The following is a 22,632-nucleotide window of genomic DNA, read 5'->3' as shown; positions in this document are numbered from 1 at the left end:
GCAGCACCGAGGGCGAGGACGGCAGCAGCCCCAAGAAGGGAATCCCTAAGGGGGGTAAACCCTGCCCTGTGTCCCCTGACCCTGACCCAGATGCTTCAGACAGCGACGGGCCCACAGCGGCCCCCAAGGTGGAGGAGGAAGAGGACCCCTAGGTCCCCGTGGAACTCAGGGGCCTCTCAGACTGACACTCTCTCTGTCGCTGACATTCCTTTGCAAAAAAATAACTGAAAATAGGTCACCCGCATGGTGGACCTGGCATAGTGGACCCCTCTCCTTCTCTCCTCTCCTCCTCCCCTCAGGCCCTTGGTCCATTAGCGAACCACCACCACCTTTGCTTGTTCTTATGTTTTCCTTTACGTTTGTTTTGCCTTCTCTCTCTTTATCGCTTTATTTTCCCTTAAAAAAATGACAACACTAAAACCTAAAAGGACCAGTGGTTGGTTTGTGTATAATTCTACATTTATTGAGCTCTTATTTTGGCGTTGTGTCTCGGGGACTAGGGTGTGATTGGTCGAGTTGGGTTTGACCTTGCCCGGCCACGCCCACTTACTTGTTGTGCACAAAGGTAATAGGTCATCCTCCTCAGGTCTCCTGTATAAATTCATCCCTGCATGATGGACTCGACAAGTTTAATACGTAGTTTTAATCTCTCTTTCTCTCCCTCTCGCTCTCTGTCTCGCTCTCTCTGTCTGTCTCTGTCTCTCTCCCTCCCTCTGTCTCGCTCTCTGTCTCTCTCTCTCTGTCTCTCTCCCTCTATCTGTCTGTCTCTCTCTGTCTCTCCCTCTCTCTGTCTCTCTCTGTCACTCTCCCTCGCTGTCTCTCTCTCCCTCGGTCTCTCTTTCTCTGTCTCTCTCCCTCTCTGTCTCTCTCTCTCTCACTCTGTCTCAAATTGTTGGAATACATTGTATATATCATTGTATGGTTAGAAATCTGTCTGTTTCTATGATGAATTTTGTGGTGCTTTTTCCATTGTCTTAAATATTATTGTTTGATGCGAAACAGTACATACATGACAAGGTTCAAAGGGGGGCTAAAATGTAAAGTCCTTTACAAAAACAGTTATATAGACTGTTCTTGCATATAGACAGTATGGAAGACTAATACTTTATATTTGTTCCTCTATTTAAAGCTGTTTTTTGTTTTGTCTTTTATAACTCATTATGTTGACGTCTCCATCAGTGTACATTACATCACCATAAAGCCAGAGTGCTAGAGGCTTCTCTCTAGTGTCAGTGGCTGCATCTCTTCAGCCGCTTCCTCAGACTGTAGAGGCCATAGATATACAATGACTAGATTGAATCTAGATAAACTATTACCAGATTGGATCTGTCTATCACAGATAACAGGCTGTAATGTAATGTACAGGGCTTCTGAGGCTAAAAGGCTTCTGAGATTTTATCATTAAATGACATTCCCAGAGAGAAATCAAGCAGTCTTAACAAGTGAAATCTCTGGGTAAAGATGAGGGTTAAGCGACTCTCATTGACAAAGACTTTCCTTAACTCAAGCTTGCGCCACTGAGAAATGTAGATGTTTTTTCATTTTTATGAATTTGATTATACATTTGAAGTTTCCTTGCAATTCTCTTGAACATTCTCCACCATCTGTGCAGTTAAATGCATTCTTATTACAGTGTTAAAATGTCAATTACTTCTCTGATGCAGATTCAATCTAGTAATTGTACATTAATGGCTGTCAGCAACTACAAGCGTCTGCGCAACACAAAATGCACATTGCGTTCTGGGCCAGGATTACAAAGGAGTCCTGTAGGCCCAGAATCACTACCTACCCCTTCTTACATACTTGCATACATAAGTGTCTTGTTTTGGAAGGAAACCACGGGGACATTGCAATCGTTAAAATACATATTCATGACCTAACCGCTCGGCCGGGAAGATTGTACACTAGACTCTAGTAGCCACTGCGCATTCTTAGTTCTAGTCCTACAGAGTGACTGACCGTTGCCTTGCTCCTCCACAAGTCCTGTGCAAAACTACAGTGATGCAAAGGAGATTCTTTACACATGACCCTTAACCTCTGAGACGTGCAGTAATTATAGATAGACAAGCTCGGGTAGCGTTCATTTGGGTTGCAACATCACAGAATGTTCAGATATAAATATATTATGTAAACATGCGCTTCTCTATCATGTAGAATAGGGAATCATGTCAGCTCTAAAACAAGAATATATTTTCCTGAACGTTGCATCTCCTGAACCCAACCCTGCTTTGTGTTTTGGACGGCAGATCCACCAGACAGCTCTTTTTCTCAGGGATGAGGAATGATGTCCCATATCGGCCGCCGCCGCAACAGCCTTTCTGATCTTATAAATATATTCTTAGTAAAGCTGTTTTTCTTTAGAGCCTAAGGGCTACATTCAGTCCGTTGCACTGAAGAGAAAATGTAAAGGCAATGTTCCCAAGTTCGCGGAGACTGCATTCACGGTAAACGCTGCATATGTCTGCTCAATCGGAAATTACACTGTTCTTCAGCTCTACGGATTGGATCTAACTCTAAATCACAGATTAAAATTTGGACACTATTTATAAAGTTAATAGCCTACAATCCACACTGAATATTGCTCTGTTCGTTTCACTGTTGTGAAGTGAAACAGAGTGATATTCAGTGTGGAAGCCAGGCTATAGACAATATAATTTATTCAGATGTTGACCAGTTACTCAACTAGCACAAAGGCAATACTTCTCATAGTACTTATATAAAACTTGAACGTGAATTATATGTAGCCGACATAATGTTAAGGGTGATGGTAATAAACAGTTTTCTTTATCATTCTTAAGGGTAATAATAATTTGGCATAAACTGTTATGGGTGATTATTGAGTCACTCATCTCAGAGGTATAAAGATAGGAAGGTTTTTTATTCTGAATGGAGGCAAACGTTTTACCACAAGGGAATAGATGACCACTGTAGTCAGTCAGCTAGAACCAAGGTTGGGGTCAATTCCTGATGGATTATTGCAGTTTGCTTCCTGAATAGACTGAATTGATATGGAATTGACCCCAGCCCTGGCTAGAACCTTTCAGAAACATCTCTCCTCCATATCAACACCACATGTAATACATATCTTAAGGGAAAACAAAACGGTCTCTGTTGTACCATGATAGAATATGAATATGCCGTCCAGGCGTTACATAGGAATGATATGCAGTGTTAAAGGAATACTTACTTTAAAGCAGCGTTTTGTCAAATTCATTGCATCTTATTGTATGTATGACAAAAAATGTAATGCTCTCTTTCCCTCTAAGGAAGAGAGGGATGAAGGGGAAAACAATCCTGGTGGCTCATCACAAGAGCAGTGTGGGTGAATCTCAATAGTCTTCCCTACATTCCTCTCCCTTGATGCCGCACCTCCTTCTCAAAACGCATTGGAGGAAAGGGTGCAGAACCTCAGACCTTCTCCAATGTGTGTTGTTGAGGTGAGGAATCGAGGGTGTGATGAATCAAGGAAAGACTTTAGAAATTTACCCTGAGTGTCTTTGAAGTTGGAAAACTTATTTCACAGCTGAAGAATGTCTACATCCATCTCCCTAGTGACCTGAGCGCCACCTACAGGCACCAGGTGACACAGCAGGGAACTCAATCCATTCCACAATGCCGAATTTACTACATTGGTTTCTGTTGAATGTTGTACCGATGTAACTGTTAATATTTACTACTACTACTATCTCACTGCAGACTTGTTCATGTATTAGATGGTGTGTGTGTGGTGTGCTTTATGTCTCAACTAATGGCAGCTTTAGGCTATCTGACCTCTCAGAGCTTCATCTCATAGCCAGCCCCTCTTGGGTAGCAGCTGCTCACCCCACATCATTTAGGACCAAATGGTCTCAGTACCTGAGCATGGGTTCACAATAGGGTTGCAAAATTCCAGAAACCTTCCCCAAATTCCTTTTTTTGGGGGGGGCGGGGGGGGGATCATGGTCGGAGGATTTTCGTAATCAGGAGGGAATAAGCTAAAGGAATTTCCAACTTGGAATTCTTCAATTTGTGAAAAGTTTCCAGAATTTCAAAACCCTAGTTACCCCGATGTCATCGCTGATCAAACAACAGAGCTGCTTTCCCCTCTTCAGTTGGAATGCCAAGCAGCTGTCACTAAATCAATCAACTGACAGAAATGTGGTTGTCAATAACGGAATAAGATCAATGCGTGTTCCGGAAGGGGGCAACGTACTGAACATTGCAGATAGAAATACACTGAATAGATCTGGCTTGACGATTCCATACTCTACAAGTCCGTGGTGTCTGTTCTATGCGACGTATTTCTATCTGAACATTCCACCGCTGTGCCCTACTGATGGCAGCCCATTATCCAACTATCCAGTAGAAGCATGACTGTGAACCTAAAAAAAAATGTACCTTCGAAAGCAACTTTGTTGTTATGCCTGTTCAAAAAGTGTCAATGTTCAAAAGTTTAACATTTACAAATAATGTATATGATTGCCTTTTTCTCCCCATCAGTTTCAGAAAACCTCATTGTCATCATATGCAGTGTTGTATAGTTAGCGTTATTATCAAGAGACATGATCAAATTATGGTTGAGTTTTCTTAACTTTGTCTTACTGGAGGGTGGGTGGGGCAGCAGGGAGTTGTCATGGTGATTATACATTTACCCAGAACCTCCTGCTGGCTTGGTGGGAAGAGAAAGTAGGAAGTCCTCATAAGGAGCTTTACGGTGAGCTTCTATCTTGTTTTCAATATTGTCTGTTTGTATATTAACAATGCTTTATATGTTCATATACTGTTTAACTTTACCATGAAATGCCCTGGCAAAGTAATAAAAATATATTTATTTTAAAATACATAACGTGTGGACGTGTTATAACCCGAATATTTAGATTTACTGTAACCTCGAAGCTTTGAATTTTTTATTTTACCTTTATTTAACTAGGCAAGTCAGTTAAGAACAAATTCTTATTTACAATGACGGCCTAGGAACAGTGGGTTAACTACCCTTGTTCAGGGGCAGAATGCCAGATTTGTACCTTGTCAGCTCGGGGATTCGAACTTGCAACCTTTCGGTTACTAGTCCAACGCTCTAACTACGTGCGTGCGTACGTGCGAATCGTGTTCCTACAGTTCTGCTCTGCAGGAAATAGAGTGAAGTCAATTAAGAAAATCTTACAGAAAACCCAACAGCCAGAGAATAATTTACATTTCATTGTTTACTTCCAAGTTCATGTTCAAAAAGGTACATAGTCTCTTTTTTACTTTTTAAACAGTTAAAATGTGCTGAAGCACAGCGTTCCTAACTTCTAAAAGCTGCTTAGGACAAATACAGAACATTTCCATGGTAATAATAATAATTAAAAAAACAAAATTGTTTTGTATGTATAATAAAAAGTGTAAAACACCTACACAGTAGAAAGCATTAAACGTCACCATTAAAATTAAGGGGGGGGGGGGGGGATGTACAAAAGTCTGTGGGACACAGCACAGGGGTATTTCAACCAGTGTGTGTCTGGTCCTGGTTGAATACTTCAAAACTAAATTCTTCCTTCCTACGTTGAAATAATCACATGATATTTAAACATGACTGGATATTTATACAACCACTGCCTACACCTATCCCACCTCTCAGATGATCTCTTCTAGAAAGTGAAGGAAGGATGCACGTTAAAATTACTAAAGCGGTGTGTGTGCAAATGGCTGTTCAAATTGTTTAAAAACCCATCCTTCCTGATTTCATCAAGGTGATCACAGATTCTAATTGATTGGATAGGTGACAGCATGGGCTAACAACCAATTACTTTCCCTAGTCCAACCAATGAAGATCTGTGATTACTTCAAGGAAGGGAGGAAGCATTGGAACAGAGCCTGTGTGGGAGGGATTCCATGGTCTAGTCGAACATGTCGTACTGATAGTCGTCTGACCCTGACTCAGCAAAGTACTTCACTTCCTTCTTGGTCCTGCTTCTGCACAGTCGGTCTCGGGATGCCGTGCCGGATTGGCTGAAACGGTTGGAGTCTACATCATCATCATCATCATCTGACATGGGGGGTGGGGTCACGGCTGCTTTCTTTGACGGTTTCTACACAGGGAGAAGACGAGAAGACTAAGTATCTTGTTGTATGGAAGTCTTTGTTTTTTAGTATCTTCTTATATCCTATATGATTCAATGACACACACACACTCTCTTACCCTGCTGGTAGGGGCTTTGGGTGTTTTCCCAGGAGTCTTCTTGGGACTGAAATCATCCTCTTCAGATTCAGACTGCTTCCTCTTCCTCCCTCCGCCTTTACCTACACAGGTATGGAAAAACACATCCAGGTTACACTCGGTTCATACCCTTTTATAGCCAGTTTACACTTGTCAATCTTTTATATTCATAGAGAAATAGAGTGTAAGCTTACTGACTCTCCACTGGTCATGGTGAGGTAAGCCTGTACCTTTGAGTGGTGTCGCAGGCTTCTTGGAGCCGGTATCTGAGTCGGAGTCCCAAACGGACGTGTCCAACTTCTGTTTTGGTGGCTCTTTGGGTACTGGTGCTTTCCTGGGTTTGGGAGCTGCATCCGAAGGCTTCTTCACTGCTGTGGGTAACAGAGAGTGAGCCAATCAATAATAATAAGGATCTCAGCAAGACACCATGTCTGTGTCTAAAAAGGCACCCTATTCCCCATATAGTGCACTTTATTCAGCAGCAGCAACATTATCAGTATCTTTTTAACCCCCCTTGGTAGTGAGATTTGTAGGAGGGATTACTGGCATATCTGGCATTACTCATCTCATATGTATATACTGTATTCTATACTATTCTACTGTATCTCTGTCCATTCCGCTCTGACATCGCTCGTCCATATGTATATAGTCTTAATTCATTCCTACTTAGATTTGTGTGTATTGGGTATACAGTGCCTTGCGAAAGTCTTCGGCCCCCTTGAACTTTTCGACCTTTTGCCACATTTCAGGCTTCAAACAGAAAGATATAAAACTGTATTTTTTTGTGAAGAATCAACAACAAGTGGGACACAATTATGAAGTGGAACGAAATTTATTGGATATTTCAAACGTTTTTAACAAATAAAAAAACTGAAAAATTGGCTGTGCAAAATTATTCAGCCCCTTTACTTTCAGTGCAGCAAACTCTCTCCAGAAGTTCAGTGAGGATCTCTGAATGATCCAATGTTGACCTAAATGACTAATGATGATAAATAGAATCCACCTGTGTGTAATCAAGTCTCCGTATAAATGCACCTGCTCTGTGATAGTCTCAGAGGTCCGTTTAAAGCGCAGAGAGCATCATGAAGAACAAGGAACACACCAGGCAGGTCCGAGATACTGTTGTGGAGAAGTTTAAAGCCGGATTTGGATACAAAAGATTTCCCAAGCTTTAAACATCCCAAGGAGCACTGTGCAAGCGATAATATTGAAATGGAAGGAGTATCAGACCACTGCAAATCTACGAAGACCCGGCCGTCCCTCTAAACTTTCAGCTCATACAAGGAGAAGACTGATCAGAGATGCAGCCAAGAGGCCCATGATCACTCTGGATAAACTGCAGAGATCTACAGCTGAGGTGGGAGACTCTGTCCATAGGACAACAATCAGTCGTATACTGCACAAATCTGGCCTTTATGGAAGAGTGGCAAGAAGAAAGCCATTTCTTAAAGATATACATGAAAAAAGTGTTGTTTAAAGTTTGCCACTAGCCACCTGGGAGACACACCAAACATGTGGAAGAAGGTGCTCTGGTCAGATGAAACCAAAATCGAACTTTTTGGCAACAATGCAAAACGTTATGTTAGGCGTAAAAGCAACACAGCTCATCACCCTGAACACACCATCCCCACTGCCAAACATGGTGGTGGCAGCATCATGGTTTGGGCCTGCTTTTCTTCAGCAGGGGCAGGGAAGATGGTTAAAATTGATGGGAAGATGGATGGAGCCAAATACAGGACCATTCTGGAAGAAAACCTGATGGAGTCTGCAAAAGACCTGAGACTGGGACGGAGATTTGTCTTCCAACAAGACAATGATCCAAAACATAAAGCAAAATCTACAATGGAATGGTTCACAAATAAACATATCCAGGTGTTAGAATGGCCAAGTCAATGTCCAGACCTGAATCCAATCGAGAATCTGTGGAAAGAACTGAAAACTGCTGTTCACAAACGCTCTCCATCCAACCTCACTGAGCTCGAGCTAGCAAGGAGGAATGGGCAAAAATTTCAGTCTCTCGATGTGCAAAACTGATAGACATACCCCAAGCGACTTACAGCTGTAATCGCAGCAAAAGGTGGCGCAACAAAGTATTAACTTAAGGGGGCTGAATAATTTTGCACACCCAATTTTTCAGTTTTTTATTTGTTAAAAAAGTTTGAAATATCCAATAAATTTCGTTCCACTTCATGATTGTGTCCCAATTACAGTTTTATATCTTTATGTTTGAAGCCTGAAATGTGGCAAAAGGTCGAAAAGTTCAAGGGGGCCAAATACTTTCGCAAGGCACTGTGTGTTGTGAAATTGTTAGATATTACTTGTAGATATTACTGCACTGTCGGAGTTTGAAGCACAAGCATTTTGCTACACCCGCAATAACATCTACTAATCACGTGTATGTGACCAATAAAACGTGATTTGATTTGAGATTTGCATTAGTGTTCCCTCTAGCGGCAGATGCGGGTGTTACCAAAGTCAGAAATTGTAATGTAATAGCGGTCATACAACATCATACGAATTGGAGGATGTATAGTATCATATGTCTTACCCGGTCGTACAACATCATACGAATTGGAGGATGTATAGTATCATACGTCTTACCCGGTCGTACAACATCATACGAATTGGAGGATGTATAGTATCATACGTGTTGGAGGACATATAGTATTATACGTCTTGCTCTGAGACCAGGCTGCTTGTTGTGTCATAATGTCAAAGGAAAGGAGAATTTTACCTAGAATGTCATGAGAATTAGGTTAAGGTTAGGAAAAAGGTCAGGGGAAAGGTTAGCTAAAATGCTAGTTGTCTCTGACGCGACTCGAACACGCAACCTCTCGATCGCGGTATTCGCCCACCCATCCTCCCTGACCAACCTCCCTATTGTTCCGTCTTAAGTAAGCAGACCATTATTTAATTTGAAACGTAAGAAGTACTTACTGAAGGAATACAAATGTACGTCTGTTTAATGTGGCCAGGCTGTAGATACATATTTGGCTCTGTGTGTTACCTTTCTTAGCTGGGACAGGTTTGTCGAAGGCAGAGCTGCTGGAGTATGAGAAGGCCTTTTCTTCCTCGTCACTGTCCAACTTCAGATCGTCTGGAAGAGAAAAGTAACTGACATTAACCCTCAGATGAACGCAGGGACTAGGAGCTTATGTACAGACAAAGTCCTTTTTCATAGACAAACACACAGGACTGGAAATAAAAACAAGAAATATACATCTAACATGTACATCTAACCTTTTACTAAAGAAAGTACATTGCTGTGTGAACTCACCACTGTCATTGCTCTTTTCAGAGGAGGCTGATTTGGAGGAGGAGAATATACTCTCTGGTTCCTTCTTCTTCGCTGGTGAGACGGTGGTGGTGGTCTGTTTGGGCGGTGGGAAGATATCTTCATCATTGCTGTGGTCGTTGTATCGGTCTTTAGTTTCGGAGGAGGCAGTGAAGTCGTCTTTGCAGGGCTCGGCTGGCAAGGATGCAGCATCATCATCATCCTCTTCCTCTCCTCCATACTCTTCCTCACTAAAGTCAAATGTGTACTTGGGCTTGGCCGCTGAGGAACAGACAAAGTTCATTATAAATGTGGGTGTGTTTTGAATCACTTGTTGTAGTTTGATTGATTTGTAATGATTTCTGAAAGGCAGCATGTGCTAATAGCCCACTACTAGTGATAAGGAAAAGCTACAGAGTTCATAGTGTGAGTCAAATCAGTGTTTTGAGAGCTGAGAACCGTAGCATAACCTCTCCTATTGCATATGGATTGTGTCACCCTGCTGTCAGACTTCAGGCTCATCAAGCCAGGGAGAACCAGACTTTCAGACTTTCAAAGAGCTGATGGAGTTTCAAGTTATAGTCACCCCGGGTGACAGACAGCATAGTGTGTAGAATGACAATGAGGCAAAACTATTATGTTAGAATTAGCAAGGCCAGAGAGTTTTCTCACCACGTGACCTGCAAAGGGAAAGGATCACTGCCGTTACATTGCTTTCTAACCAAGGAGCATGAATTGAGGAGCGAACTGGGGTAGAGAGGATATCCATAAACACTTGCAGGACAAATGGAATTAAATAAAAAAGTGTCTTTATTGCAAAAAGTAGAACCACCGCGTTTCGGGTTTTTACAGAAATAAGAATGAGGCTTTTAAACATTTCAAAATGGCCTCAAGGACCAATCACAAAGAATATGCAATTAATAACATTATAAGATTGGTTAAAACAGTTGAAGAAAAACCAACCAATCGACTACGTGACTGAACCAGGAAAAACTCTAGGCCCAGTTAATCTCTCGTAGACAGATCTACGTAAACATAACTGGTACAGTACAATCTGTCGTGAAGGAATGGGACGAGCAGCAGTAGTTTCGGTGTGTGGGCTTTTCATTACTGGTTACTGGTTTCATTACTGGTTACATTACTGGTTACTGGTTTCATTACTGGTATCTTTCCAATTTCAGAAGGGGAGGTGACATTCGGCCCGTAACTTGCAAAGTGAGAGAGAGAGCTACTCGTTCCGGTTCTGTTCCTCGTTCTAGCATCTCTTCAGCTATTCCCTTAACAGGTATAGACCCAGAACTTAAATCGAGCAGCGGACCAATTATGCAAGACTTTAGTTCTGGGTTAACCGAGATTAGGGCCCAGTTAACTACTATTAACGGCTGTGATCAGGAAAAATACCCGTCCCTAGTTCTAACAGGACAGTGAACACGAAGAAAACGCCCCAAAACAGAGTGAAAAAGGAAGCTACTGTCTGAACGTATCCAACAAAAACCACTGTTTTAATGGTGTGTCCTAATGAACACAACCCAGTAGGTAAGTGGTTACCTGAGGCCCGTTGTGACTTGGTGTCTCGGGGGATGACCACAGGTTCACTGTCCTCCAGGTCGCTCTCTGATTTGGACTCATCCTCCGACCAGGGGTTACGCCTCTTCACCTTCTTACCAGACGATCCTTTGGGTGTGGGGGGTTTCCTGGCTCTGGGAGTACCTGATATAGAGAACATTTATTCATTCAGATTTCAGGTCTTTTATTTAATAGCCATGAAGTGTGATTAAAAGAAATGAGTGCCAAAGTTTCCTCTAGTGGTAACACTTCTGACTCCCAACTACGAATTGCCCCAAGAGGAGGGGATACAATGCTTGGGTCCACCACCTACCTGTCTATCCCTCTCATCTCTGTCTCCCCTTCTCCCCCAATTCATGACTGAACCCCAATAAGATGACAGACACATGAAAGGAGAATGGAACATCTGCTGACCTGACTCCTTCTTCTCCTGTTTGATCCGGGGGGCCTTGGGCTTGGTTGGGGTTGGGGCTGGTGTATTCGAGGAGGAGTTCTCCCCTGTTCCCCCATCTGACCCCAGCACTCCCATCTCATCATCAAACTCCAGCTTCATCACCAGGTCCGCATCACCCTGAGAGGCCAACACACACACACACACACACACACACACACACACACACGTCATGTCTAATGCCTGAAAACACACAGAGACCAATGCAAACAATGCTGAGCTATGACGAAGGTATACAGTTGAACTAAGCTCATACGACACTGATAAGTGATATTGTTCAAGAATCAATGGGTATAAATCATCAACTTCAATGATTGGAATTGTCTGGAAACATTACAGACTGGACCTTTAATAATGAAGCATAGAGAGGATTCATCTTAAATAATAAATGTTTCACCTTCTTCTTCTTGGTCATCTTCTTGGAGGCGTCAGTCTTCATGGCCTGTGTGATGGTGGGTACGACCCTGCGGCCGTACGGCGAGGGTAACGTCTCCTCCAGGTGGAGTTTCTTCACCTTGGGCTTGCCCACCTTGCCCTTCACCAGCTTGGTACCTTTACCTGCACTCATGTCTGCCTGCTCCTGGGCCTCGATTTTCTGTCACACGCACAGGGAGAGAATACACCTCAGTCACTTTTTGTAAATGGTCAAAGTCACTTGTATTGAGGTGACGGTTTATAGTGAAAGGAGATAAAAGCCAAACATTTACGAATAGATCTGCCGTCAGTAAAGACTGGAGAAGGAAACCTTGAGATTACCCGACTTCTCCCCAACAAAAGCAGTCTCGCACAAGTAGGTAGAAATGACAGTAGTCCCTTCTTAAGCAGTGACTCAGATGAGTGACTCTGCTGCACGTAGCGCTGGTACCACTCACATCCAGTTCTTCAATGAAGACCGCCAGGTCCTCCTTCCACAGGTCCTCAGGAGACTTCCTCTGCAGCTCATTCAACTCTCCTTTCTGTTGAACAACACACACTCCGTTGATAAAAGACATGGAGCTAGTAACACAGAGCGCATGGGTTCATTTCCCTCTGCGATCTTAAAAAGTACTGATATTCACACACTATGCTCCAAGAACAAAACACACACAACCGTTAAAAGAGACACTCAGCCCTTGACTACTTGTGTAATGTTGCTGCAAATGAATAGCCCTTTGGGGACTATAAAGATCTATTGAATTGAATTGCAAGTCTTTGACAGTCAGGTGTCTACACCCTTCCTCTCTGAGTCAGTACCTTGATGTCTCTCTGTCGGAGCAGCTCGTCCACCTTCTCCTTGGACAGGCACCACAGAGGCATGTTGAGGATGTAGTTGAAGTTTGGTCCCGACAACGACCCAGAGTCCACAGAGCCGTCACTGTCATTACCGTCACGATCGTCCTCCTCCAGAGCCTATAGAGAGAGACCAGGAAGATGGCCAATCAGAATACAGGGTGTTGACGCGTCAAGCGGTCTCAGCCAGTCACAGGGCTGAATGGTGGACAGTGGCAGGATGCTAACAGTACCTTTTCCTGTGCTTTGGTCCATGCCGCCACGGGGTCCGACTCAAAGCCTTTCTGCACCAGCATCCTGATCAGATCCCTCTTAGACTTGTTCTCTATAGACAAACAACATTAATATAGCAGTACTCTAGTACCAAATTGCCAATTGAAATAAATATTAAGGGAGAGACAGGGGGAGAGACAGGGGCAGGGGGAGAGACAGGGGCAGGGGGAGAGACAGGGGCAGGGGGAGAGACAGGGGCAGGGGGAGAGGCAGGGGGAGAGGCAGGGGGAGAGACATGCAGGTAAAATTCTCACCGATTGTGATCTTTCCTTCGATCTTCTCCAGTACAAATCGTGCCTGATTGGACAGTTTGGAAGCCTCCGCCCCCAGGCTCCCCACTAGCCAATCCTTCCTCAGCTTGTAGTAGTGCAACCGCAGCTCAAAGAACTCCTTGAGAATGTCCTGGACCGAGTCATACCTCTTCAGACAGCCCATGTGGTCAAACAACACCTGAGGGGAGAACAACTACTTTAGATAGTTCTCCTTTCCAAAACAGGTTAAAATCCACGAAACACCTCAAAATGGTTTCCCTTTTTAGATGAGACTCATTCCAAAGAATCTCGTCATCCGGACAGATGTGATTCCTGTATATACACAAAACAGAGCACTTCATCCAGAGGTGTGTATAATGAATAAACAGTGGGAGTCAATACAGCTATAAGTTCAACTCAAATACAGGGTCGTATTCATTAGGGCAAACCGTTTTGCTACGGATAATGAAACCCAGGCGTTTATTATTGAACAATCTCAGGCAGTTTCTCCCTGTTTCAGTCCGCTTTCTTCTGTTTGGTGCCTAGTGAATAGAACCCAGACTTGAGGAGGGATACTAACCATGGAGTTGCAGGTGAGGCTGGACTGTAGCTTGAAGACTTTGTGCAGTCCAGCAGCCTCTGCCTGGGCCAGCTTCTCCTCTGACATACGGACCACAAACTTGACGGTTTGGTCTGTGTGGTACTCCTTATAGTCATTAATCAGAGCTGGAGTCTTCTCTGTCCCCTGGAGCATGGGCTCTAGTACCGACTCTTTGTAGGCCTGGAGGGAGGGAGGAGAGAGACAGAGAGAAAACAGAGTCCATTACAAGAACTAACAAACACAACATCACAGCATAGAAACAAAGGTTCAACATCTCCTTCATTCATTCCGTCAAAGCAGCTAGATGACCAGAAGTGCTGGACAGGTGTGATATATCCTGTCCTTAGCAATAGTGTACCTGTGTCCAGGTGCGAACGGGCAGCTCAGTGATCTCAATGGTGTTCTTGTCCAGGACAGAGATCTCTCCACTGACCATGTACTGGTTCTGACCCAACTCATGGATCACTCCTCTGAAGTTCTTATAGCTGGGCAGCTGAGAGAGGAGAGACGTAGGAATATTCAGTCATTATGATAGGTGACTTACTTAGAACATGATTAACACAAATTCTGATTATAACTGACCAACAGCAGACACAGAAAGTTGGTGGTTTATCCACTTCTATCAAAAAATGTTTTAAAATCCCAAATGACAGTTGATTTGGCTAAATGTTTTAATGTATAATGGTATCAATCTACAAAAATATTAAATCGGAGTTGATATGCTTTAAGCAATAAAATCCTAAAACCAAATGGACAATAGCACTGCTTGTGTGTCCAAAACAAATTTCCCCCCTGGGACAATAAAGTTGATCTTATGTTATGAAATACGTTTGGTAAATGTTCACCATGGGCAGAGGGTCCTGCATGTTGAGCATGCGATACAGGTTGTTGACTATCTCTCTGTGGTCGTAGTTGGGGATCTTGCAGGCCCAGCCCGTCCCGATGCCCTCGGCCCCGTTCACCAGCACCAAAGGGAGGATGGGGATGTACCACTCTGGCTCCACCTTCTGGTTGTCATCAAACAGGAACTTCAGCAGGCTGGAGTCCATCGCTGGGAACAACATCTTGGCCAGGGGACTAAGGAAGTGACATCACTTCATAATAAATACATTTTTAAAGCATTTTGAGTTTTAATGTGTTTTATGAAAGGTGATGTATAAACAAAGTTTACATGAAATGTATCATTAACCTTTTTTTAAATCAAGCAGGTATGACTACACTTCAGGATGGCACAATGGCCCATACAAATCATACAACAAGTAGACCAATCAAATAGCTTGCACAAATGTGTTTTGACCCTCGGAGGCATTACCTGAGCATGGTGAAGATGTAACGGGGGCTGGCAGCGTCCTTGCCACCGTTGATGCGGGTACCAAACTGACCCAGCGGCTGCAGGATGTTCACGTTGTTGCTGCCCACAAAGTTCTGGGCCAAGTTCACAATCGTCATCAACAGGGATTGCTGATCACACACATACAGAGGCACACGGGTCAAAACAGTGTTGTTGTGGGAAACACAAAGTCTCTTCAGACAGTATTGATTTAAAGTGGAAGATAGCTCTCTAAGTATATTTCATCAGTGGTGTAAAGTACTACTTAAGACATTTTTTGGGGTATCTGCACTTTAATATTCATATTTTTTGACAACTTTTACTTCACTACATTCCTAAAGAAAATCATTTACTTTTTACACCATACATTTTCCCTGACACCTATAAGTACTCGTTACATCTCAAATTTTTAGCAGGAGAGGAAAAGGGTCCAATTCACACAATTATCAAGAGAAAATCCCTGGTCATCCCATCTGTCTCCAATTATTAATGTCTGAGTGTTGGAGCGTGCCTATGGCTGTCCGTAAATAAGTTAAAAACAAGAAAATGGTGCCGTCTGGTTTGCTTAATATAAGGAATTTGAAATGATTTGTACTTTAAATTTTACTTCTGATACTTAAGTATATTTCAAACCAAATACTTTTAGACTTTTACTCAAGTTGTATTTTACTGGGTGACTTTCACTTGAGTCATTTTCTATTAAGGTATCTTTACTTTTACTCAAGTATGACAATTGGGTACTTTTTCACCACTGTATTTCCTTTAGGTCAGTAAGTGTATTTCCAGTAAGTATATTTCCTATAGCCCAGTAAGTATATATCCTATAGCCCAGTAAGTATATTTCCTATAGCTCAGTAAGTATATTTCCTATAGCTCAGTAAGTATATTTCCTATAGCTCAGTAAGTATATTTCCTATAGCTCAGTAAGTATATATCCTATAGCTCAGTAAGTATATATCCTATAGCCCAGTAAGTATATATCCTATAGCCCAGTAAGTATATTTCCTATAGCTCAGTAAGTATATTTCCTATAGCTCAGTAAGTATATTTCCTATAGCTCAGTAAGTATATTTCCTATAGCTCAGTAAGTATATTTCCTATAGCTCAGTAAGTATATTTCCTATAGCTCAGTAAGTTTACGGACCTCTCCGTGATGGTAGGCAGACATCTCTGCTACTGAACCAGCCAGCTGAGCCACCTTCACCTCCCTCTTATCATTCCTCTTCATACAGGTGAACAGCACTTTCCTCTGGCCTGGCTTCAGACCTGCACACATACACACACGACATCATCAAAAGGGACCACACCACACACACATCTCTTCAAAAAGGGGATCACAAGTGGACCGCATGAGGAGTAGGTGTTGCAACAAACAGCTAATGGGGATTCAAATAAACAAATAATACACGTCATCAATAGGGGACCACTTCACACAAACAATGATTCAAGAGGACAGTGAAGAACTCTGTTCAAAACAAGTTTCCAGGCTTCTCAGTTCCCTTATTAAACTTCAAAGCCATTTGACAACAAACACAACAACAAAAGCTACTAAGACAGAGCGTCCAGGGAGATAGTCTAGTGGATCGATGCATACGTACCGTCCACCAAGGATGGGATGGATCTCTCGTTGTCGGAGTTGGAGAAGAGGATGAGTTCTTTGTTGATGAAGTCGTTGTAGGAGAGGTGTTTGGCCTGCGTGCCGTACAGGTATTGCTGCATGGGGACAATAAAAGGATGAAACGTAAAGTGACTTGAATCAGGGCTATGATGTTGTTATGGTCTTATCAGCGCCACAAAGGAGAGCGGTGTCTACTTTGCATCAGCGACCGACAGGAAACAGAGTCATTTACAAAACTGTGTTCCGTGCAGGATGAGCCAGAAATAAACAGAATTGAAGCAACGCTCTAATGATGTCACCGGTGTTAGACCTGGCTCTGAAGGGATCCACATGGGGAAAGCAGCTGCTACTTTACATCAGTGATAGACAGTAGAGGATTTTCAGGAAATATTTCCATTTCAATGCTTAGGATATCTGGGTAACACGGACTGTACACAAATCCTCAGAGGCTTGTGAATCTGACCCAGCTAAAGACTCTAAACAAGCTGTGATACATCATGGTCCAAGTAACTCCCATGGTGGAGAGATGCCTGTATGAAAACACAAACATCTAAACAGTCTACATCCTCTTCCTTTAATCAAACTCCAATATCAAAATGTCTCTCACTGGGTGCATCTCAATAGTCTGTTGCTTCCTCTTCTTGTCTCCTTTCCTTAATCTGCACTGATGTGAATGATCTGGACAGTCTCTCACAGTGCAGATGGAACCTAGATGTTTCAGTGAAGCACACTTGTGTGATGAGTAACCGTTGCAGGGACCTGAAGACTTACGCAATAGGAGGTATGCAAAACTTGTTATACTGGCTGTATTTCTGCCTACTTGAATGGTGAATATCTCAGATACACAGGAAAACATGAAATGACACCGGGAATTGATAGAACATCACTCAGAGATGCACAAATACAATATAACACAAAAAAGTGGATAAATCTTTTGTTTATTAAGCTTAGCGTGCTAACAGTCTTCTGGCATGCAGGAGACCCGGATTGGAACCCAGTCGGTCACACAGTCAGTCCCACTCACCTCTGGCAGGCCGTGCATCCTCCTCTGTCTCCTGTCCTCCATGAAGTTAGTGAGCCACTCCTTCCTGTCGTCAGTCTTCTTCTTACTGAACGCCTAGAGACAGACAGCAATGGATAGATCACTGTTAGTGTCAGTCAAACGAAATCACTGTCAGTCCTCTCTCCATTTGGCAAGGATCTCTCAAGCAGAGCACTGACAAATCACAAAGTCAAAACAACGTCTCAGGTGTGAGTTGATAGAAGGTTTGAAGAAAGCACTAAGTGTGTGCACAGCAATCCTAGCTTGAGAAATATATTTTCTAAAATGTTTTAGCCATTTCAGAATTGATTTTCTAACTTTTCTAGACATTTGTTCTGTACATTTACTGAAACAGTGTTCAGAAGACCATGACAGGGAAAAGGAGAGAGTGGTAAACATGTTAAACCCACCAGTGTGATGGCAGCATCGTCCTCTGTCCCGGCGTATCTAAACATGATCCGATGTTTCTCCATGTCTGCGAAGTACTCCTTGGCCTCCTTGCTTGTGCTGGTACCCAAACCTGGAACACAAACAATCAAATCAAACACTTAAACCCTTTTCACCTTACAGTGACAACCCAAACTGTGCTGGCTGGCTCAGGTATTTTTCCCCACATTGTCCTTTCCAGCAACTATGGTGGACGTATATTCAGGCCAGCACAGTAGAGCTTGGCTCGATTTGCCTCAGTAGTGTGAAACAGAATAGCTTCTAACAATAATGGTTAGTTTGGAGGAGTATCCACATGTGATGAACAAACCTTTGTAGTACTTTATATGCCAGGTTTTAAAGTTGACCGTCTGTTTCTTCCATTCGTCAAACTCTGGAATGCTGTAGAAAGCATGCTCCTGTTTATTCTTGTTCACCTGCAGGAAAGAGTTAAAAGCAGCATTAGAACCATGCTTGCTAGCTTTAAGCCAATCTAAACATTGTTTGTGTTTTATAACAGTTTAAAGTTAGTTGCCATAAGCTGAAATCAGCGGTCACGACTGTGTCATGTAGTCCTTGTCCGATGGAGGTTTCAGCCGGAGTAGATTTGCAAACTTTGAAATTTTCAAGCCAAGGGGAAGTGGTAGGGAGAAAATTGGGACCGGCTGTACCAATATATGAATCTTACTTTGACTGTATAGAATGTGTGTAATAGTCCAGGACCGCTGCTATTACCTGTGTGAGTCTTACCTTAACGATGGGCGTGATGAACTCCTCCAGGAAGGTGTGTTTGAGCAGGGATGGCCAGTTGTGATGGAAGAAGTTGATGAGCAAACCCTTGATATGGGAGCCATCCTGATCCTGTCAGCAGATCATCAACACAAACACACACGATTAGTATGGATTGTTATGACCCAGGGGTGCATCCAAAAGGATACCCTATTCCATATGTAGTGCACTACTTTTGGTGCATTACACCATACTATATAGGGAATATCATGCCATTTCAGAGTAACCTTAGAGTGTAGCTTCAACAAAACAAGGCTCTTTACGCTCATTGTTGTTACAATTATTGATGATGAAAATCACAAGACATCGATCAATTGTAGACGTCAGGCGTTGGTAGGATTGATTAAGTGATAGAACCTGATCGGTCATGATCATGATCTTGCCGTAGCGTAGGGATCTCAGAGACTCTGGGTCGTCGTAGCTCTTCTTGTACTGCAGACCCACGATCTTGATGATGTTGTTGATCTCTGCGTTCTCCATGATCTGATGGGAAAGAGAAAAATGGATTGTGTCAGTGTTTCCCCTAACATAACATAGGCAGGGTGGGCCACCCTAGTTCTGGTGGAGTTTGGCTTCAGTTGATCTGAATGGTTATTACCCCACATTTGGGAAATAATTAACATAAATCCCTTCAGTATTTATCTCTTTACAAGATCATTTATTATTGTGGTGTAAGTCTGATAGCTACTTGAATCAATTAGATTGTAATCTCCCAGACCAACCTAACGGCTCTCTAGACACTCACCTGTTTGTGTGTGGCCTCTCGTACATTCAGGATCTTTCCTCTTAGTGGGAAGACACCATAGCGATCTCGCCCAATGACGCCGAGCCCGGAGACGGCCAGGGACTTGGCTGAGTCTCCCTCAGTCAGGATCAGAGTGCATTCAGACGAGTGTTTACCACCTGGGGGTGAAGACATAGGTAAAACGTGCAGTTCAGTGAGTGTTTAAACAGTGTTTATTTTTTATTTTTTTATTGAATATCCTAAACATACAATATACTTGCAGTGAAGCCGCTCAACAACGACACCACACCAGTTATCCAACAGACTCCCTCCCATCCAGAGCGACACACAGAAGCATCCAGGGTCAACGCCCTGCTCACGGGCATGTCAACAGATCTCCCACAAGGCCAAAAAAGACAGGGACGCGAACCCTCCAAGATCCCCCCACAGTTCCACATAGCTGTCCCTCCACCATCCGAGACCCAGTCACCCCACCCCCCCCAAGAAAAAAGAAAAGTCAACTCCACTCCCACTTGTCTCCAATTCCACATCCCAACCCTCAGCTTCCCTCAGCCCATCCCACCTATCTCTGCTGGCTACTCTCTTCGGATTTCTACGCAACATACACTACCGTTTAAAAGTTTGGGGTCACTTAGAAATGTCCTTGTTTTTTTTGTCCATTAAAATAACATCAAATTGATCAGAAATACAGTGTAGACATTGTTAATGTTGTAAATGACTATTGTAGCTGGAAATGGTCAATTTTTTATGGAATATCTACATAGGCGTACAGAGGCCCATTATCAGCAACTATCACTCCTGTGTTCAAATGGCACATTGTGTTAGCTAATCCAAGTTTATCATTTTAAAAAGGTTAATTGATCATTATAAAACCCTTTTGCAATTATGTTAGCACAGCTGAAAACTGTTGTCCTGATTAAAGAAGCAATAAAACTGGCCTTCTTAAGACTAGTTGAGTATCTGGAGCGTTAGCATTTGTGGGTTTGATTACAGGCTCAAAATGGCCAGAAACAAAGAACTTTCTTCTGAAACTCGTCAGTCTATTCTTGTTCTGAGAAATGAAGGCTATTCTATGTGAGAAATTGCCAAGAAACTGAAGATCTCGAACAACGCTGTGTACTACTCCCTTCACAGAACAGCACAAACTGGCTCTAACCAGAATAGAAAGAGGAGTGGGAGGCCCCGGTGCACAACTGAGCAAGAAGACAAGTACATTAGAGTGTCTAGTTTGAGAAACAGACACCTCGCAAGTCCTCAACTGGCAGCTTCATTAAATAGTACCCGCAAAAACACCAGTCTCAACGTCAACAGTGAAGAGGAGACTCCTAGATGCAGGCCTTCTAGGCAGAGTTCCTCTGTCAAAGAAAGTTGAAAAAAAAAGCCACATCTCAGTCTGGCAAATAAAATGAAAACATTAAGATAGGCAAAAGAACAGACACTGGACAGAGGAACTCTGCCAAGATGGCCAGCATCCCAGTGTCTCCTCTTCACTGTTGACGTTGAGATTGGTGTTTTGCGGGTACTATTTAATGAAGCTGCCAGTTAAGGACTTTATGCTCAATTTGATGTTATTTTAATTGACAAAAAAATTGCTTTCCTTTCAACTATGCTGTGATGTTTAACGTACAATTTCAATCTACCTAATCGAATAGAATCCACAGATTGCAAGTTGAAGATAAATACTTTTACAAAGAGTATTAGTATATTAGTAATTGACCCGGTCTCTCCAGATCTCCTAACAGTGCTATTTCTAGGGTCAATTTTAGATTAATGTTATGCATTTTCAGCCATTCCTGAACCTGAGATCAGAAACAGGCTACCTCAGGGCAATACCAAAATAATTGGTCTATTGATTCTGTATCCTCACAACAAAATCTGCAGAGCTTTGATGACTTTATGCCCCAAATATTCAACATTTTGTTGATGGCAAGAATTCAATATAATAATTTTAGCTGAAAAACACAAAGTCTTGAATCTTGCATTGTTTTATATATCAACTCATACACCCTGTACCATGGAATCGGTATATCAAAAATCTCTTCCAAACTATTTTGCAATCTGAATGGCACAGTTGTCAACATCCTGGTCCTCAAATGTTATACATTCCTATTTATGCTATTTTATTCCTCTGCCACTTTTGATCCTTTATATTGGGCAGAAAGACCAGTTCCCTACCTCCTCCTGCCACCTGCCTCCTCCCTTTTTGGGGCAATGCGGTAATCAATTGGTTGTACTCTTGGATTTAGCCGACCTTCCCGTACAATTCTGATAACTCCATGAAAGACGTATCTCTACCATTACAATATAATTTAAGAACAAAATACCCTTTTCAAACATCTTTCCCATAAATACAGGTATTTTATCAACCAGCACATTTGAGTTCAGCCATAATATTTGTTCTCTCTTTTCAGGGGGATGACATTTAAATTGTAGCCAGCTCTGCAATGCTTGTTTGAAAAAGAGAGAAAATGAGACATGGCAATCTGCACAAAGGCAAAAAGGCAATTTTTAAACAATGGATGAGCTTCTCTTAGTAATCCACTTGATAACCATGTAGGGTTCAAGTAAAACTTTTGAATAAGTGAAGCTTTTAGAGAGAGGTTTAGTGCTTTTATATTTTCAACCCACCCAATTCATATTCATTATATAGATAGGCTCGTTTTATTTTGTCTGGTTTAGCGTCCCAGATAAAGCAAAATATTTTTTGCTCATATGATTGTAAAAACAAATCATCAGGAGTAGGCAGCACCACAAGTAAGTGAGTAAACTGAGATATGACTAAGGAATTAATCAGGGCAATTTTTCCATAAATAGACAGG

General features: G+C 42.5%; 2 protein-coding genes across 4 annotated transcripts in view; one reads left to right on the top strand and one right to left on the bottom strand.

Annotated features, from left to right (window-relative positions):
• Positions 1-221, top strand: part of LOC115175687 (retinoic acid receptor alpha-A-like) — a 107,940-nt gene extending 107,719 nt beyond the window's left edge. Inside the window, exon 8 of the mRNA XM_029735125.1 lies at positions 1-221. This exon is cut by the window's left edge and continues 99 nt beyond it. Within this exon, the coding sequence (XP_029590985.1) occupies positions 1-152 (152 nt within the window). The 3' untranslated portion in view covers positions 153-221.
• Positions 222-5,165: 4,944 nt separating this feature from the next.
• Positions 5,166-22,632, bottom strand: part of LOC115175684 (DNA topoisomerase 2-beta) — a 45,727-nt gene continuing 28,260 nt past the window's right edge. For 2 of the 3 annotated variants that reach the window (XM_029735120.1, XM_029735122.1), the window contains exons 12-35: positions 19,814-19,971; positions 19,426-19,551; positions 19,030-19,140; positions 18,611-18,716; positions 18,264-18,373; positions 17,836-17,928; positions 16,792-16,906; positions 16,338-16,459; positions 15,176-15,324; positions 14,709-14,940; positions 14,222-14,356; positions 13,843-14,043; positions 13,266-13,461; positions 12,972-13,063; positions 12,703-12,858; positions 12,342-12,425; positions 11,867-12,064; positions 11,433-11,589; positions 11,001-11,162; positions 9,456-9,734; positions 9,186-9,275; positions 6,409-6,549; positions 6,161-6,261; positions 5,166-6,050 (exon numbers count right to left, since the gene is read on the bottom strand). In XM_029735120.1, the coding sequence (XP_029590980.1) occupies positions 5,859-6,050; positions 6,161-6,261; positions 6,409-6,549; positions 9,186-9,275; positions 9,456-9,734; positions 11,001-11,162; positions 11,433-11,589; positions 11,867-12,064; positions 12,342-12,425; positions 12,703-12,858; positions 12,972-13,063; positions 13,266-13,461; positions 13,843-14,043; positions 14,222-14,356; positions 14,709-14,940; positions 15,176-15,324; positions 16,338-16,459; positions 16,792-16,906; positions 17,836-17,928; positions 18,264-18,373; positions 18,611-18,716; positions 19,030-19,140; positions 19,426-19,551; positions 19,814-19,971 (3,506 nt within the window). In that variant the 3' untranslated portion in view covers positions 5,166-5,858. The remainder of the gene's footprint in view (positions 6,051-6,160; positions 6,262-6,408; positions 6,550-9,185; positions 9,276-9,455; positions 9,735-11,000; positions 11,163-11,432; positions 11,590-11,866; positions 12,065-12,341; positions 12,426-12,702; positions 12,859-12,971; positions 13,064-13,265; positions 13,462-13,842; positions 14,044-14,221; positions 14,357-14,708; positions 14,941-15,175; positions 15,325-16,337; positions 16,460-16,791; positions 16,907-17,835; positions 17,929-18,263; positions 18,374-18,610; positions 18,717-19,029; positions 19,141-19,425; positions 19,552-19,813; positions 19,972-22,632) is intronic. The other variant, XM_029735121.1, reaches the window with a different exon arrangement.

Source organism: Salmo trutta, chromosome 36 (genome assembly GCF_901001165.1).
Source record: "Salmo trutta chromosome 36, fSalTru1.1, whole genome shotgun sequence".
In the NCBI taxonomy this organism is placed as follows: Eukaryota; Metazoa; Chordata; class Actinopteri; order Salmoniformes; family Salmonidae; genus Salmo; species Salmo trutta.
Note: the sequence above shows the minus strand (reverse complement) of the source record. Positions and strands in the feature narration are given on the sequence as shown.